At 55.8% G+C, this 18,275-nt stretch overlaps 1 protein-coding gene across 1 annotated transcript; it reads right to left on the bottom strand.

Annotated features, from left to right (window-relative positions):
• Window positions 1–2,359: 2,359 nt before the first annotated feature.
• On the bottom strand, window positions 2,360–15,267 carry EFNB1 (ephrin B1). Its single transcript, XM_018044628.1, has 5 exons — window positions 14,350–15,267; window positions 5,576–5,853; window positions 4,737–4,829; window positions 4,394–4,522; window positions 2,360–4,240 (listed from the first exon to the last, which is right to left on the bottom strand). The coding sequence occupies exons 1-5, from the start codon at window positions 14,475–14,477 to the stop codon at window positions 3,828–3,830; spliced, it is 1,041 nt and encodes a 346-aa protein (XP_017900117.1). The 5' UTR covers window positions 14,478–15,267; the 3' UTR covers window positions 2,360–3,827.
• Window positions 15,268–18,275: the final 3,008 nt, after the last annotated feature.

Below are 18,275 nucleotides of genomic sequence, written 5' to 3' on the forward strand. Positions count from 1 at the left end.
CATGCTCATGTCCCTGACTAGAGGGTGTCAGGCCATCCACATCCCTGGTGCCTCAGGGAGGCTGGGAGCTTAAAATTGATCAGTGCAGTAAGACCCAAGAGCCCTTGCCTTTCAGCCCCACAAGGCCTAGCCATTCAGGGAAACTGAGGCCTGATTAGCACCTGCTTAGCTTGGCTTCATTGGTGATCTGGACTCAGCATGTGGAGGAAGCCAAGCAGCCCCACCCTCACCTGGGAAGCATCCTCTATCCCTGACTCACCGGGAGGGAGTTTAGGCCCAGCTGGAACAGGAAGGAGAGCTGAGGGTGGGGCCAGTCTGGGGCCCTACCACAGAAAGCTCACACCCCCTGCCTCCAGCTAGCTAGGCTTGGTCCCTCCATGACCCACACAGGCAGTAAGGGAATGAGGAGGGAATGGCTCCCCTTCTTCAAGAGCCACAAGGAAGCACACTTCCTCAGTCTCACCCAAGGCGGGCAAGGAGTATGTGTGTATGTGTAAGGGTGGGGTGGAGGAGAATCACTCTCTAGCAACTTCTGTTTGCTCACAGTATAGTAAAAGACCTGGGCTTGAAGCCTCGGACTTGCATTTGATGTGTGTTCTTGCAATAGGTCTGTTTCCTCATCTCAAATATGAGGCCAAGAATTCTTCACCTCCTACCCTCACAGGGAAGTTTATGAAATTCAATGAGATAACACGTGTAAAAGTGCATTTTTTTTCAGTGGCAGGCATTGTCCAGGTGAAGGACACTCTGCCACAAAGGGCTACTGAGTGGTGCTGTGTGGCCGGCAAAGCACAGACATGGAGTTCAGACCAACAGCAGCCTCGGCTCCCAGGCCAGAGCAAGTGACAACAGAGGTCACAGATCTTCTAGGCTGTTGGAGAAGTTGCCCCATACTTTGCTTTGCCCTCTCCCAGAGATTTTACTTCACATTCCCACAGCTACTTCCAACAGGCCCCCAGAAACTCGACTCCCCACTGAGACGGCGGGGGCAGCCGGTGTCCCAGGCTGGGTAGTGAGCCACCCAAGGACATTCAGTTGGTGACGTGTGGGAAGGGCTCTACCCAATCCAGATCCCCTTCAGTTAGAGAAATCAATCCGGCCTAAACCAGCCTTGGGTAGAGACCCCTGGCCCAGGCAGGGGCCCTGCTCTGGGCAGGCAGTCAAGCAGCAGAGGCCCCATCTGATCCAGGCACTTCCTTTGGTTAATGAGAAACCAAATAAACAGCCTCTGCCCCAGCTGGCTTCAGGAGCACCCCAGCCGGGCCCAGCCCTGCCTGCTCCAGCCAGCCTCCCTCCCCTTCACCATGCAGGTCCCGTGATTCTCCTCCCCTAGCCTTCTCTGTGCGCTTCCCACTTCCCTCACAGCCCTGCCTACTCCTTGGCTGGTGTGCTGGGGCTTCCTGCTCTGGATCACTAACTAACCCTCCCCTTCCTTCCTCCTCCTCCTTTCCTCTAGTTCCTTCTTACCCATTTTTAGCTGCTGGGATCCCACTTGTTCTCCTCTCCTGATATCTGTCTCAGCCACCTCGATAGCTAATCCCCTACCAAGAAGACTGTGGGCTGCTCCAGGCCCTGCCAACCCGAGTCTCTGCTGTGGGACTGTGGCCAAACCCTATTCAGGGTACTCACTTCACTCTCAGACCCTCAGCCTGTGGGAGGGAGACTGGGTACTCAGGGCTTTAACTGTCAGCCAGAAGCCCCCGAGTATGCCATGCTGAGAACTCTGGTGTGCAGGAGAGAGAAGGCTCTTCTGGCTAAGTAGCGAACTGGGACGCCTAAAGCAGCCTGGTTACCCAGTGGGCCAAAGCTGAGGCCCAGCTCTTGGGAAGTTATTTCCATCCACCTCCAGGTGTCTTGAGGCAGGGCAGGGCTGGGCCTGTCAGCAGGTTCCAGATCTAGCCCCAGCCAGTTGGTGGCAGTACTTGTGGACACACCCAGGTCCCCATGGGAACAGCCCCTCCCCCATCTACTCTTTCTAGCTGAGCCTAATGCCAGACTGGGCAGATGCCCGTGGCCTATGTTACAGTGGTGACAGGATGGAGAGGGGGATATGGTCACAGTATCTTGCAGAACAAGAGGGCAGAGGAATTTGTGATGAGGAAGGGCACAGAACACTTGCAGCATCTCGCTCCACTAGGATAGTCACCATCTTCCCACACCTGCCCAGATCACCCGCATTTTGGTCAGGTGAAAATCATACACACACACACACACACACACACACACACACACACACACACACACACACCTCAATCTCTCTCTGTGTCTCATTCATATATTCACTCATACACTCACACTTCATTCCCCAAACATCACGACATCATTTCACACCCATTTCTCCATGTGGTTTTTTTTTTTCTTTAGTTCTCATTTTTTTCTAAGAAAAAAGCAACAAGAAAATAATTCAGAGTTTATACAAAACATCTTTACATTATTTTTTTTTCCAAAAAGACTAGTATTTACACAAATGGCAATAGAAACAAAAACAAAAAAACCCTTTTGACTGCCACCTGGAAGGGGCTGGCTGTTCTGCTCCCTCTCCCACCTGGCTCTGGAGTGGGCAGCTGGCCAGGAGGCAGTGTGGAGGTGGATGGTGGAAGGCCCAGCTCCTTCCATGGCCACTCTGGGAGCTCCTGCAAGGCGCTTGCAAGTGGCAGTCTGTTAGCAGCCGTGCTGGCAAGGAGCCGGGGTCAAAGTGCACGGCGTGCTGGCCAAGCCCTGGGCAAGCCTCTTCCTCTTTCCAAGCCCCAGACCAAGATTGGGGGGCTAGTGGGAGCTGGGTTAGGGGGACACCCACCTGTGACACAGCCCAGAAAAGGAGCAGGCCACCTGGCCTTATACCCGCTTAGTTCTCCACCCTGGCCTTCTGTTTCCCCACCAGGCCAAGGATGCCAAAGGTGAGGGGAGAACAGGGCAGAGGGGAGAGGGGGGACCTCCCAGCTCTGCAGGGCAAATAGCCACCTGGGCACCTCACCTCCCTCCACCCCCCATGAGGTCATCTGCCTGCAGCAGCTCTCCTGTTCCCCAGGCAACAGCCAATTAAGACGTTAATTACCGTGAGAGTGAGGGAGGCAGGAGATGCCCAAGAATCCCACAAGGAAGGGATTTTTTTTTTGGTGGAAGGGTGGCAGCCACTACCCCATTGCCAAGATCAGCACTGTAGAAGTAGGGTCAGTGGGGGAGGGTGAGACACCTTGCCCAGTGACACTCTTGTCTTCCCTCATGGGCAAGAACAGCCCTGGCCTGCCTCTCCCCCGCCCCCCTGCAAAAAAAAAAAAATGTCAAGGAGTTTACAAAAGAAGTGCCATCTTATGCTTCCTGGCTGGTCACAACCTGCCCCAGGCCCCTGATACTGGGGTAGGCCAGGCTCAGAAAACCTGGGGAGGGGCTGCTTTTTCCATTTTTCTTAAAAAAAAAAACAGATGAAAATGAGTTGACAGCTAAAAAATGAACACAAAACATTAAAAACAGTGATGATAGCGGACAAGCAGTCCTGGGAAGGGAGAAAGGGGGCGAAGTGGGGCAGGGCCAGGGGGGCATCTCCCTGCCTGCTGTCCATCAGCGTCCGACCCTGCCCTCCAAGAAGGGGCACCCCCGCAGAGCCCAGAGGCCTGGCCAGAGGGGGAAGGCACAAGAGCATGGGGGCTGGGGGCACAAGCACCCCCCTCCAAAGCCCAGAGGGTGCAGCAAAAGGGGGATTATAAAAGCCAAGAAACTACAAAACTAAATACAAAGGTGGGCACAGCTGGCAAAGGGAGGGATGTAGGTGAGGAAGGAGAGGTGCAGTCCCGGCTGAGTGTCCCTCGGGACCGAGGCTGCTCAGGCCCTCAGACCTTGTAGTAGATGTTCGCTGGGCTCTGGGGCGGCATCTCCTGGACGATGTAGACGGGGTGCCCGTAGTCCCCACTCACCTTCTCATAGTGGGGGCAGTAGTTGTTCTCTGTAGTCCGTAAGGGGATGATGATGTCGCTGGGCTCGGTGCCCGCAGTGCCACTGCCCCCCTTGGGACTGGCCAGGGTGCTGAGTGAGAGGGCGGGCGCCCGCTGCTGTGTGTGCTTGCGGTGCCGCTTGCGCAGCTTCAGTAGCAGGATGGTCAGGAAGATGATGATGAGTAGGAAGATGACGCAGCCGGCGCCCACAGCTGCAAACAACGCCACCTTGGAGTTGAAGAAGCTGTCGGGGTCCCCGCTACTGCCTCCATTCCCACCAGAGCCACTTTTTTCATCCTGGTTCACAGTCTCTGTGGATGGGGGAGGGAGGGGAGAAAGGTCAGCCAGGGGTCCCAGGGATACATGGCAGATCCTGGGCTATGCCCTGCCTTCCTTCAGAGCTAGCGCCTGAATGGGCAGCCAAGCAATGGCTTCTGCCCTCTGGGAAACTCCCATACGCTCACCATGCTTGCCATCGGAGTCACCCATGGAACTCCGACCACCAGGGGCCTGCGTGGCCATCTTGATAGTGTTGTCTGCCTCCTTGCTGGGCCGGCTGGTAGTCAGCTGCTCGGGTGTCACAGCATTGGGGTCTGGAGGTGAGGAGAGGGCAAGTAAGCCAGGGAAACTCCGGAAGCATAGGTGCCTTGGTTATGTAGTACCTCCCAACCGAGAATGGTCCAGATGCTGGACCTCAGATACTCTATCCCTGCTGCCCCCCCTGCCACTACTCTCCATGCCCCCACTCTCAATCAGGAGCATCTGTTGCAAAAGCCCAGCTGGGGAGCCCTTGGCCTGGATGCTCACCTTGCCCAACCTTCATGACGATCTTCATGGTGCGTGTGCGGCACACACCTCCCTCCCGGTTCTCCAGTCCCTCCAGACTCCCATTGGATGTAGCTGCAGCGAGAGGCCAGAGCAGTCAGGGGGAGGAGGGGTCTGCCAGCATTACCTAGAAGCCCTAGAGATGCCTGAGTCCATAAGAACAGAACTGGGAACTTGGGAGTTACAAGCAGTCCCACCCACCTGTGAACCTTTCTCCTTCTCTCCCACTAGGAAGAGTCTGGGACCTAGCCCCTCCCACAAAGATGCTGCTCCTCTATCATGACCAGGCCTTGGCCCTTCTTTCTTAGTTGAACTAAATGTGTCTCCTCACTGGGTAATGTGGCTGAGAGGCCAAGCAATTAGAACTCGCAAGGTGAGGGAGGCTTCTCTACAGACTGGAAAGAATCCTAGATTGGAGGTCAGGAGAACTAAATTGGAGACCCAATCCTCTCTCTCCCTGTGTGATCTAGCGCAAGAAGCCCCTTCACCTCCTGGGGCCTCAGTTTCCCATAAAGAGAAAGGCTGAAGGTCTGCCAATTCTGCCATTCCCAAGATTAGATCTTAGGTGGGCAAAGAAAATAAGAGAGAGAGCACCATGGATTGGAGTCCTCTCCCAACTCTTCAGAGCCAGGGCGAGCTGGCAGCAGACCCCATGGTAATTGTTGGGGCCAGAATTCCAATACCAGGCTAGGAGGAGAGCATGCCAATCCTCAAGGGGACTGGATCAGGCTGGGCCTGAAGTGTGTGTAGTCTCCTTGTACTACTCAGAAGTTCCCACCACTACAGGACAAGACAGAACCACATGGTGGGTAGGGACTCACAGGTAATATAGTAATCATGGTGCTTCTTGAACTCCAGGCCCATGTAGTTGGGGCTGAACTCCTGGAACTTGATGGTGAAGCGGATTTCCTGCTCTGGCCTATTGCATGTGACTAGCACATTGGGGTCAAGCACGGTGCTACAGGCCGCTGCCTGCTCAGGCCGCACCAGATACAGCTTGTAGTACTCATAGGGCCGCCCAGCTTCTGCTCGGGGGCAGATGATGTCCAGCTTGTCTCCAATCTTTGGGTAAATCACCAGCCCCTTCCCGCTCAGGAACCTGCCCAAAAAGAAAGAGATGGTTAGCCTCAGGGTTGGGGGTCTCCGGCCATTCCCAGAACCAGGAGAGCAGACAATGAGGACCAGGCTAGGCCCACTGGGTAGAGATGGAGAGGACAGACACTCTGTACCTTCAACCTTATGCTGCGGGTGGGGAAAGAGAACCACACTGCCAGCAGGGCGTGGAAGGGGTGGCCCATGGGCAAGGCTGCCAGGCTTTGACTGTTCGGCAGGGCAGGGCACTACCTAGCTGGGAGAGCCCTTTGTCCTAATGTGGTATTTCCGCAGGGGGCTGACGTGGCAGATGGGCTGGGCACCAAGGTGTCGGGTTTGGGCTGCCTGGAGATGGTGGCCCTGTCCTCCTCTCACCCCCAACACATTCACATTTTTCATAGCCACTGCTACCAGCTCCTCAGCACACACAAATGTGTATGCACTTATGTGCACAGAACACAGAAACACACAGAACAAGCCCACACATGCCCTAGAAACCACCCCCACAACTCCCAGTCAATGGCTGGGGGTGCACAACCTATCTGAGACCCATGTCTTCTCCCCCATTCGTGCTAATCTTGGGCATGATAAGGAGATAGGAACAGACCTTGCCTAGAGCCAAGGGATAATGGGCATAGTCTCTAGCCAGGTAAAGCTCCACACAGCTCTCTCCACTCCCGACTCCCACTGCCTGGCATCCTACCAGGACTCATCCCACTCCCATAATGCAAGAGCCCAAATGCCCAAATCTGACCAGTCTCACTGCTAAGAAGAACAGAGAAAGGGAAGAAGAGGCCCAAGCAGGAATGATAGATCATATAGGACAGGGCCCCAAGAACCTTGCTCACCCACCTTTTATTGATCATACACACACACACACACACACACACTGACCCTGCTCCCAATCCTGAGAGAAAATGGATAAATGCCTCCTGAGCCAGGTTCATCTTCTGATCCAGAAGGCCAGGCACTGGGAAATAGTAAGGGGATGGCAGCTGCCTGGGGCCACTGATTCATATCATCCTGTCCTTGCCTAAGCACACAGTAAGTTCTCTCAGCCATTTCTGAGCCTGGGAAACATAGGAGAAAGAAGACATGCTTTGGAATCAGACAGACAGTGGCCCTTACAAGCCCTGCAACCTTGCATGAGCTGCCTGATCTCCCTAAGCTTCTGTGTCCTCACTTATAAACTGAGAGTGGTAAGAGTCCCACCTCTAAGGATGGTGAAGGGGAGACATGATGGCATGCACAGAGCACACAGTTGGCACTCAACCATTTGACTCCTGCTTAGAAATAGTCTGGTCTGCCAAGAGGTAGGAAACCAGACACTAACACCAAGGACCTATGAGCCCAGTCTTGTTTCATGGGTGGGAGAGAGGAAAAGATGATACAGCTCCATCCATAAGGACTTTACTGTCTAGTGTGGGTTGGAAAAATAAATGGTTCATGTGGCAGCAATGGACAGCACCAGGCTATCTGGAGGCTATATGCAAGGATGGTCGCTCAAAAGGCAAGGGCTGGAAGCAGAGAGAGGAAGGAGACAGCTCATCTGACAGGACAGTCAGAAATGGTCCCATAGATCGTTTCTTGGCCTTTTGGCTGAGATGAAGTATAGAAATGGTCCCACAGAAAGAGTAGGATGAAAGCAGGTCCCAGGGGAGGAATAAGAAGTCAACAGCCAGCAAGAATAGACAGCAGTGGCTGGGACACAAAATCTAGGCCAGGGATTGTCCCAGTGATGGGCAGAGAAGAGCAGAAGAGGCGGAAAAGCTCAGCTGGGGTCAGACTGAAAGGCAAGGGTTACAACAATCAGTGTGGGTTTCATCCAGTTGGGGACAGACTCTCCAGCAGGAAGGGCAATGAAGAGCTGAAAGTAGTGCTTCAGTGGAATGAAGTTGATAATGGAAAAACATGGTTCCACTCCCCAAGGACCCATTCCACAGCAGGGACTACAAGGGAGCTCAGTATCCTCACCTGATGGAGGGAAATGATATCCAAGGAGGTAAAGGAACTAGACCAAGCAGATGAAGTAGATGAAGAACAGCAGCCCTCTCTCCATGTCCAGGGAGGCTCCACTAAGCTGGAATCTTCCATCCTGCTGTGCAGGAGGGTAAAAGTCACAACGAGAAGGTCTCCCCACTTAGTACCTGGCTTTACCAAACTCCAGAGGTCAAGCAAGGAAGCAGGCATGGGATGGAGGCCCACACAAACATTTAAGAGAAAATACCTCCAACTCCATACACCACAAAAAGCCAAGAAGTTTCACCAAAGCCTTCATAATTGCCAAGGCATTTTTCACTTTCTAATCCTCATACTGGTTCCAGCCAGGCAGTAGGATTAGACAACTTCTAACAACTAGAAGGAACCTTTGAGAGCCACTGAGTCCAAGCTCCTCATGTGAGGGAATGAGCAACCAGATGAATGTTCCTATTGAGGGGTGCTACCAAAGCCAAGCCAGGGAGCCTAAACTCACCCAGGATGTTATCCCCCAGAGGTCTAAGATTACCTGAAACATTGGCTGAATCCTTGTACAGCTTCTCCTCCACAAGACCCTACCTGGAGATGACAGCACGTAGACAGAGAGCACGCATAGGGGTACAGGCCAGCTCTCTTTTCTAACCACTTGGCCTGCCTTACCCATCAGGGAGTTTTGTCAACTCTGAGCAGTCTCCCACCACCACTTGGGTTCTGGAGCCCTGGAACCTGGACACAACCAAGGAAACAGATGTCTACATAGTGGGTGGGGGAATGGGAAAGAGAGAGGACTATTGCCCCCAGTACCCCTCAGACTCTCATCAACCTCAGCGAACAGGATTCATAAATATGCATGAGCTTATTTGCATAGCAGCTGGCAGAGGGAAACTCACCTTCCCCTAAAATGCAGAAGGGAGCGGAGCCTGATGAGACCTGCCTTCCCTGACCCTGGTGCACCATGATGGTGCCTTCTCAGCCTCTGTCTTCCCCACCACTGAGAAAAGTGCACCTGGGCCTGTGAGAAGCCCCAGAAAGTGGCGAGGGGCCATGAGGGGTGGGTATGCAGCCTGTGAGAGTTAAGCCTGAGGTCAGGTAATATGCTAGTCATCCTCTACAGCAGGGACCCTGCAGGTCTCCCTTTATATCCACCAGGAGTAGGGACTGAGAGGAAGAGGATGAGAGTGCCTAGTTAAACTGTTTACCCCCCAGTTTTCAAAAACTAGCTCTCCTTCCATCATCAAACCAAGCTTTTCTGTCTGGGGCCACCCCCAGACAAAGCCCTTTTCTGGAAAATAAGGGGATTGACATGGCCCAGCAGGAAGCCTGTAGCAGGTCACCATGGTAACCCCTGAGGCTTTCCCTCCTTAGCCTCTGATAGCCCCTGGGACCCCAGAGAGCCACCCCAGGGAGTATAAGGACTTTCGGGAGGTGGCCTGAGCATTCAGGCTCCTATCTGTGGCCTGCCTCTTCCCCTCCACCTTAACCCAAGTCTCTTCCCCAGGCTACCTACTGAGCTTAAAGAATTCTAGAAGGGGAGAAGCCTGAGGGTCTGGCACAGTAGCCAGTACTGGTCAGAGGCCAACTACCCCCCTGCTTCTTTGTCCAGCTAAGCCCCTATTCACCCAAAAACCAACAATCGACAGCAGGGAGAGTTTTGGATCTGCGGGGGTTGTGTCTAGAAACCTGCCCACATTCCACCAGCTCTACATTTCTGTCCCTCTCACCCTTCCCTCAGGCCCTAGGAACTTGTGGTCAGAGACTGCCCAAAAGGACAAGTCCGGTCCTAGGCCACGCCACCACAGGTTTAGTAGAAGACTCTAGCCACAGCTTTGATTCAGTGACTTCAGCACCCCCAAGGGTGGCAGGACCAGTGGAGGACAGACCCCAAGCCAGAGCTCAAGTCTACACTCATTCCAGCAAGGGTGGAGAGTCCCCAAATTAAAGGCTCCTCTTTCACTCCCCCAGCTCCACCCAGCCCTCGAGGCAGCAGGAGCAGGCCTGGCGTGTCCCAGCAGTGCCCGCCCAGGCGTGGGTGGGCAGGAACAGCAGCTGGGTCCTGGCACACACACAGTGCTGTCAGAGGCAGAGAAGCCAGGAGAGCCCCAGAGGAAGCCGCCCCTCACACACACACCTACACTGAACCATGTCTCCCCTCTGCCCCACCTGGCCAACACTAGGGCCCACGGGGGGCTCAACAGCCCCTTCCTTGTTGTCTGCTTTCTGTGGGGTCCCTAAAAGGCAGTGAGAGTCCTGGCCCAGAGAGGAACCAAGGCTGCTGTTTAGAGCTCAGGAGGAAGTGTGCCAGGCATGGAGCTGGCTGCCTCTAGATCATCCCGAGCAGCCTGCCCTCAGATGGTGGCCTAGGAAAGTCAAATGAGGAAGCTGGAGCACTGCTCATCCCACGTGGGCAGGGCCTGAGTCACAAGGACGGATGCACATACACCTGTGAAGTGAGAGGGGAAGCCGGCGGCTAGAGCCAGCGCCTCCTCCCAAACCCTGTCTCTCCCATATCCCAAGGCAGCAGGATGGTGTGGAAAGAACAGCACAAGGCAGCTCTCCCCGCTAGGAGCTGACTGACTTGAAACAAGTCACTTTCCTTTTCTGGGCAAATGCCTCCTCATCTGCAAAACAGGGGCAATTCTAACTTCCCAGGGCTGTTGGCAACAGCCAATGAGTTCACATATGAAGATGCTTTGGAAGTAGCAAGGTACTGCCCAACTGTTAGCACACCAAATACCATTTAGAAGAAGCTGAAGAACCTTACTACGCTCCTGGCTGCCAGCGCCCCTACCCAAAATGACTACCATGAAAATCCACCCAGGAGGGGCTGCCACAGCACCCAGGGCAATTAACCCCCAATATGGCTGGTGAGCATCGCCCTACCTCAGCTCCCCTAATAATCATAGGGTGGATCCTCTCCCTAAACCTACTGTTCCCATGGCAACCAGCAGCCTCCTGGCTGGCCTACCTGCTCCATAACCCCAACACCAAAAAACAGTGATGCACGGTAGTATCCAGGGCCCACCCATCCCCACCCAGCACAGTTGCTGAGGCACTGGAGAGCCTGAGAGGAGAAAGGGAACCCTAGATTCAGCTCCTGACCCAGCCTCACCAGGCCCTTCTTGCCCTGGACTGAATGCCTGGGGTTGGGGGAGGGAGGGAGGGGAACAGGGAACTTTAGGAGCTGCTGGGTTCCCATCGCTTTCAGGCCCCCACCTGTGGCCAATCAGCCACAGAGTAAAAGAGGTCAGGTCCCTAGCCGCCCCGGAAAGGGGGCCCCCTGAGCTGGCCTCCCCAGGACTGTGAGCTGGAACAGCTGTGAGGGGGCTGGGACCAACACTTTGGCTTACAGCAGGCAAGCCTGGGTTGGGGTCTGCAGCTGCCCCCACCCATGCTGGATGGAGTCAAGGGTCCTGGATGCCAAGCTGAAACCCCCACCCCCACCCCTTGCAGGGAAGGTGTAATATGATCTCAGGCACATTCCCACTCCCTGGAGGTGGGGGAACCTGAGTGGGGGGCAGGAAAGGGTCAGAACGGGACTGAGAGACTGAATTGCAGCAGCTGGACTTGGCTGAGGACTCAAGTATGAGGCCTGCCGGCTGCCCCAAGCTCTCAGGGGAGGAGGCTGGAGGAGGGGGCTGCCCTGGGACCTTCCATCACAGCCCCCCACCCCCACCAATCCAAGCACGCTCACGCACTCTGGTTCCTTCCAACCTCTAGCGGGCCCAGACCCATCTTCTCACACTGCGCTCACTGGGCAAGTCTAACAAGGGGGGCCAAGGAGACAGATGCTCTTGCCACCAGAGACTATCACCCTGGAAAGCCCCAGCACCAACTGGGGTGAGACACTGAGAGTCTGCAGTCAGCCCTTCCAGCTCCCTTCTCCTGGTCAGAGCTGGGGCTCCCTGTACCCTGGAACCTGGAAACATACCCCCAGCCCCACCACTTCTTTATTTTGATTTTTTTTGTCCCAAAGAGGAAGCAACTAAGCAGGGTTTATAGGCACTGGAAGATTTTTTTGGGGGGAGGGGGGTTGCCAGCTCCTGACAGGACTGAGGAGAGAAACCAAAAGCCGGGAGGAAGAGGGGAGGGAAGAGAAAATGAGCCTGTGAGGGAGAGCACGGGCATGTGCGAGAAACAAAAGGACTTGAGAAAAAGAGGCAGAGAGTGACTAAGAGTGAGAGGGAGTGTGAGAAAGAGGGAGAGCCGGGCAAGTCGAGCTGGAGAGGGGAGGTGAACGCGACTCACACAGGGTGTGAGAGGGCGAACCAAGAGCCTGAGAGGGAGAAGTCAGGCAGGAGGCAAAGAGGGAGACACGGACAGAAAGAGACTTGATTTCAAAGACTGTGGGAGCTCAAGGCTTGGGCGCGGTGGCAGAGGCAGCCCCCAGAGCTCAGAGTGAAGCTGAGGGCAGTGCCTTCCTCTTGTCCTCCTGCACCCCGCCCCCCGCAACCCGTGCCAACACACACAGACAGGCTGCATTCCAGACCCCGGAGTATAGACAGAACATGGATTGGGGGACCATAGGGGCACCAGGATCAGTCCCCCACTGTTCCTAGAATCTGCTCAATTACAGGATGGAATTTGTGCAGGTCCTACTGAGGCCCCAGCCACCACCCCCACCACCCCCAGGATGCCTGCCCTCAGCCTGAAGTGGATCTGGGAGGGGGGCAGATCTCAAAAACCTGTAAACTGGTCCAGAGCACTCAAGGCTCAAAACACAAAAAGGGTGAAGCTCAGGGAGATCTTGTTTCTCCCAGTTCCCGCCCCCCGCACTCTGCAGGAGGGCTTCCTTCCAGCTGTGGAGCAGCATGCTATCTCTGGTTAGAGACCCGAGAGAGCAATTAGGTCACTCCCATGAGCCCCTATGATGGGCTACCCCAGGCGGATTTCAGCTCTCCATACTCGAGAGAGCATTTCCAGCCTCCACCTTCACAGGAGAGAACTGGGAGCTTCACAATCTTTCTCCTTGGGCTGAGCAGCCCCAGGCCCCAAGACCATTTTGAGTCCCTGCTGTTAGCAGAGCACTGTGCCCAGTTTGGCTTCTGAGTAAAGAAGAAATTCTTGTCAATGCCTTCCCTTGTACCCTGACCCTGGTTTAGACATCCCACTAGCCGATAAATAGGACCCTGCCTTAACTCAAGGAGAAGAGAACTAAAGAAGCTGCCCTCTTCCACTCCAGGGCTGAGAGATGCACCGCCCCTGGAACCTAAGAGGCCAAGGCAGGCAGGAGCTCGGGAAGTTAGCCGGGAGCCCAGGAGAGTGGACAGAAAGAGATTCCAGATATAGGAATCATACAGATAGCGCAGGCCTAGGGCCCCGTTTCCCACTAAGTGAGGTGTCCGCACACTGCTGGGCCCTCCAGAAAACAGGAAGGAAAAGCAATTTTGACCCTGGGTTCCAACCTAAGTCCTGGATGCCAAAAGAGGAAAAGGTCCAGAGGTCACTACACAACCCAGCGACTCCCCACTAACAGCCCAGAAACCACTGAGCCACCGCCCTGAAAGGTGTGTGGTTGGGGTGGGGGGGGGGAGGTTGAGCGAGGATTGTGAAGGGGAAGGAGAATAGAGAAAAGAAAGGATCTCCTCTACATAACTGCCTCCCCAACCCCTTTGGGAAAGCTAAGCACAACTCCCCAATCTGAGGGACAGGGAAGATGGGGAGGAGCAATGGGACCAGCCTGGGCAGGAATCTTTCATTTGCCTCCCACCTCCCTCGCCAGCTCGGCCGCCACACTCCACCCCGGCCAGCCCTGGAAGCTCTGCTGTCGGCTCCATTGGACCCCCGACGGGCGATGGATCGAACCCACCCCCCCTCCAACAAAACCCCTTTCCCACTCCGCCTCTCTCCACCCGCCGCCTTTGTGAGCCTGGGAGCGGCGCCCGCCCTTCCACGGCCCCAGCAGGGAGAAAGGTGGCGGGGGTGGGGGGGGGGCGCGAGGGCTGGAAGAAGCAGCAAAACGAAAAGCTAGGGAGGCGAAATGGGAAGAAAGAAATGAAAATGGGAGAAGCCCGAATCAGGATACAGGCAATGCCACCCGCCCCAAGCGCGAAGTCCCGCGCCGCGGTCCCTTCACTGCTAAACAAACGGGGAACCCGTGTTCTGGCCTCTTCCCCTGCCCAGGTCAAGCTCGCCCCCACTCCCCGACTCCGCCAGCGGCTCTCCGCGAAAACCGCCACGTTCCCAGGGGCCCTAAAGGGGGCTGCTTTCTCTCCCCTACCCAGCTCTTCGGTGCGCTCTAGAGCGCTCCGACTCCCAGCTCTGCCCGGCGCGACAATCTCGACTTGATTTGGGACGTGCGGAGGAGACAGCCGAGAAGCCGAGGGGTCACAATACAGCCAAGTGCCCCCACCCAACCCCGCCGCACCCTTCCCCGCCCGTCCGCAGGGAAACACACTCGAAAAAGCCAGAGACAAAATAGGGCGCCGCTCCGCCTCTGAGCACCTTCCCATAGGCGCTCGGGGGCGCGCGGCCTCACCCCGAAGGAGTGCCTCCCACCTTCAGGGACCAGAAGAGATAAGTTACTCACTTGGGGTTGAGAGAGCTCCAGGACACGGGCTCCAGATTCTTGGCCAGCGGCGTGGCGAGCCGGCATAGCGCCAACACGACCATCGCGACAAGCCACTTGCCGAGCCAACGCTGGCCAGGACGGGCCATCTTCCCGGGGGCAGGCTGCACTTCGGGATCCCCTGGCACCTCCTCAGCAAAGCTGGCCTCGCCTTCCCGTGCCGCGCTGCTCTCTGAACCGCTCAGGCGCCCATCCTCCGCAGCCGCCGGCCTTGAAGTGCTCCCCTCCCGCCGGCTTTGGTGTCGCTCTTCTCCGCCCCGCCGGCCAGGAGGACTCACTGGGCAGCCGCCCGCAACTCCGGCATGAGCTGCGGCCTCCGAGGGCTCGTTCCCCTGGCCTCTCTGCCACACGAAGCGCGACGGGGGCTCTGCCCCCCACCGGAGGATCCCTTCCGATTCCGCTCGGCTCCCCGAGACTGTTTGGGACTGCGTGCCCTCTCCCCGACGGGGTCTCCCCGCTGGGGACTTGGTGGCCGCCCCGACGCCTCAACCGTCCTGGAATCGGCACCCCTGGGAAGAAGTGGGAGTCTCCCCACCACACAAGCTCGGTCCGGGGGCTCCCGACCGGGCCGCCCTTGCACGGGCTCCGTTCCTCCAGGCCACACTGGAACTCCGGGCTGGGCGCCCCCCGACAGCTTCGACTTCAGCGCGGGCCCCGCTTAGTGTATTTAGAAGAGCGGGGAGACGCTGCCGAGCAAGCCAGTCCCATCAGTTTGCGCCTCTGAAGCCTAGGCGTTTGGCCTGGCAGCCCAGTCGCCGAGTCCTAGCTTCCCGGCGACTGCGCCCGAGAGTCTGCGTTCAGTGCGAGGCTCACACACCTCCCACTGCTGTCCAGCACGCATAGACTCCCTCCGCTGCCGCTGAGCTGTCTACTCCCCTGCTCAGGCGTACGCAAGGCCAACCCTACTCGTTTTAGCCAATAGCAAGCTCCGTCACGGGGTCCTTGCCCCGCACCACGCCTCTAGAAGAGGAAGGGGGCGGGCTTTCGGGAACTCTTAAGGACGCCGCACTCTCGATGGCACCAATCTGAGTGTGCGGCTCGTGCGGTTAGGGATGGGTTCCGCCTAGTCCTGTTCTCAGAGCGCTCTGCCCGTGGGAAGTTGGCGCTCCTCTAGAGTTGTTGGCCTGCTCTGCTCCCTGCGCGCCTGTTCAACACTCCGGCCCACTGCCCTGGGCCAGACAGGTCCTGTCAAGAGTATCCCGGGAAAGTACTGCCATTCTTGTTACACACGCGAGCCCTGAAGTTTTTGCTCCATGCCCACCACTGTGGCAAAGATAACTTGTTTACTGCCTGTCCCTTCTCTCGCAGGACTCTGGTAGGCTTTCCTCCTTTCACCTTCACAGTGCAGTGTCCGCTTGCACATGGACCCAGAGTCCTGAACAGACAAATGGATATCGGTGGGTGGTGGACTCTCAGAGGGGTCAAGTAGGGGAAAGAGGAGGGTGGGGGAGAATTTCTTCGCCCCTGGGGACTAGGCCTTGGAAATCTTAACTTTGCAGAAGAGCCTTGTGGGACACCAGGGGCCCAGATTTCGAGTCTTGTCCTGTCTGAAGGTATAGGCAAGGCCCCGAGATAGGCCAGAGGGAATGAGAGGGCACCTCGATACAGAATGACGCAAAGAGGAAAGGTTATGGGACAGAGGCACCTTTAGAAAATGCAAAAGCAGATGCCCTGGCCCCAGCACACCAGACTCCAGCGCCTCCCGGCCTCGCCATCTGGGTCTTTGTCTCCCAGCCCTGGCCTGTTCTCCCCGCCCCTCCTCGCTTCTTTGCTTATAACTTTGGCTCAATCCCATAGCTCAGACCCTCCAGGTCCGACCCACTCTCCCTCGTCGGACCTCAACAGATGTACCCACATGCTAATGTCTCCCTCTACTGGACTTTTATAACACTGCCGGCGCCTGGGACCGACTGACAGTGCCCACTCCAACAGGAGCGTGGCACACACGAGCCTGGCACACGCGCTCGAGCGCAAGACCCAGGACAGGGGTAGTGGCCTTGGCTAGAACCGCGGTCCCCTGTGGGGAGGAAGAGAGAGCACTAGGAGGAAGATCTGAGTTTGGAGTTGGCTCAGGGATTGGCGAAGACTTAAAGTCTCTTTGCCGCTGTTTTATGGAGATAATTAGAGACAGTCCTGAAGTGCTCTGCCATTTACACAGTTTCCTGTCCTCTCACTTAAAGAGGAGGCTGAGTTACCGACTTTCTCACTGGATCCTCTGATGACCTCTTTGGTTCATAAAGTGGACCTATATTTGGGGGAAACAAAGAGAGGGAAGTGGGTTATTCTCACTTTCAGGAGAGGAAATGGGTTACTCTCACTTTCAGGAACAGGGCCTAGAGGAAGAGGAGAATATGGGTAGAAATAGAAGAGGAGGAGCTGTTTAGGGTCTCTCACCTCCCAGCTGGATTCCTTATTAGGGTGTGAGCAAGGAGAGACAAGAACAAGGTGCAGGGACTCACCAATAGACCAAGTTGGAGACTAGGATTGTCCAAAGGGCATGGAAAGACAGCAAAACGTGAGGATGGAAAACAACCTGCCACTTACTGAGTGCCTACTATGTTCCAGGAACCATGGTAGAGACATTTCCCTTCACAGTCCTTTAAGATGAGTTCCACGATCCCTATTTTATGTAAGAGGGAAAACTAAGGCTCAAGGGGAAGTGACTCATTTGAGGTCATGGAGCTGATTGATGGTAGAAGCAGAATTTGGCCCCAGACTTCTCTGTCTTCTAAGCCTGTGCCCAGTTTTCTATACCATACTGAGTCACTACATTTCCAGCCCCTCTTCTTGCTTACTTGCTTACTTACTTCATTCCTGGTTAAAAGCTGGTTAATGCCTGGAAAGCAGCAACCTTCAGGATGGCCAGGACTTTACTCTTCACTCGCAGTCCTCTGAGGGGTTTCTAGGCCTGGGGAAGTTCATCTATGTCCCTGGCCATATCCCCAAGTTCTTAGCTAAAGTCACCCACCATCAATCCCAGAACCAGTCTCAGATTCCACTGCTAACGTGCCCAGTGCCCCTCGGGAGGTGAGCCTAGGTGGGGGGCTGATCAGGTGGCGGATGGGGCAGATGAAGCTATGCTGCCAGACTTGGGAAGCCTGGGAAGACAGCAGCAGCTCCTGAGTGTGCCAACACTTCATCCTGGGTGGGGAGGGCACAGAGGAAAGAAGAGAGGACTCTGTGTCTAGGCCTGCTTCACACACTGGTCACCGCTGGTCATGGTGCAGCCTTTCTGCCTCAACCTGCCTACTGGAGCCTCTGTAGCAGGGCTGGGCCTATTCCATGCTGCAGCCAGGGCCAGTGACTCCAGGATCCCACCTCCTGCTCCACCCTAGCAGGGCCTCTTATGTAGTGATTCATGCCCCCTAAGGTAGGGAAAATTACTCCCCAGGGAAGCTGAAAAGGAAGTCAGGATCTGTTGGGGATGCGGACCCTCTCTTATCCAAGCTCACTATCCTAGTGGCAGTCACACACGTTCCCAAGCCTCCCAGATCAGTGTCACTGAACACACACACCCCTCAGGGTTAAAGTCCACCAGGGTTTCCTGAGCACTGATCCTGTGATTGCCTCTGAGCTGAGATCCAAAGAGGAATCCCACCAAGCCCTGCTTTCAAGAATCTCCAAGCAGATGGAAATCTGTATGTAGGGCCCTTCTGAACCCAGGGGTGCCAAAAAACATCTGGCAGCTGCAGGAGGCCTCAGGTGTCATAACAGCCCCCCCAGAGAGCTACGTAACTCAGCTCCTCACACCCACGGGAGGCATGGAGTTATGGACTTCAGAGCCATAGAGTTCACTGCTTATCAATTGTATCTCCTTGGTCAAGTCGCTTCCCCTGTGTGCTTCAGTTAACTCTTCTGTAACCTGGAGATCATCTCTCATTCATGAA

Source organism: Capra hircus, unplaced genomic scaffold (genome assembly GCF_001704415.2).
Source record: "Capra hircus breed San Clemente unplaced genomic scaffold, ASM170441v1, whole genome shotgun sequence".
Classification (NCBI taxonomy): domain Eukaryota; kingdom Metazoa; phylum Chordata; class Mammalia; order Artiodactyla; family Bovidae; genus Capra; species Capra hircus.

Bases quoted from the DNA above. Each gene is read 5' to 3' on its own strand.
- EFNB1 (XM_018044628.1), bottom strand. From the start codon at position 14,477: ATGGCCCGTCCTGGCCAGCGTTGGCTCGGCAAGTGGCTTGTCGCGATG. The intron at 4,830-5,575 runs GTGAGTCCCTAC...CTCTCGCTGCAG, and splicing joins CCATGATTACTATATTACCT to CTACATCCAATGGGAGTCTG. The intron at 4,523-4,736 runs GTGAGCATCCAG...CCTCACCTCCAG, and splicing joins CGTCATGAAGGTTGGGCAAG to ACCCCAATGCTGTGACACCC.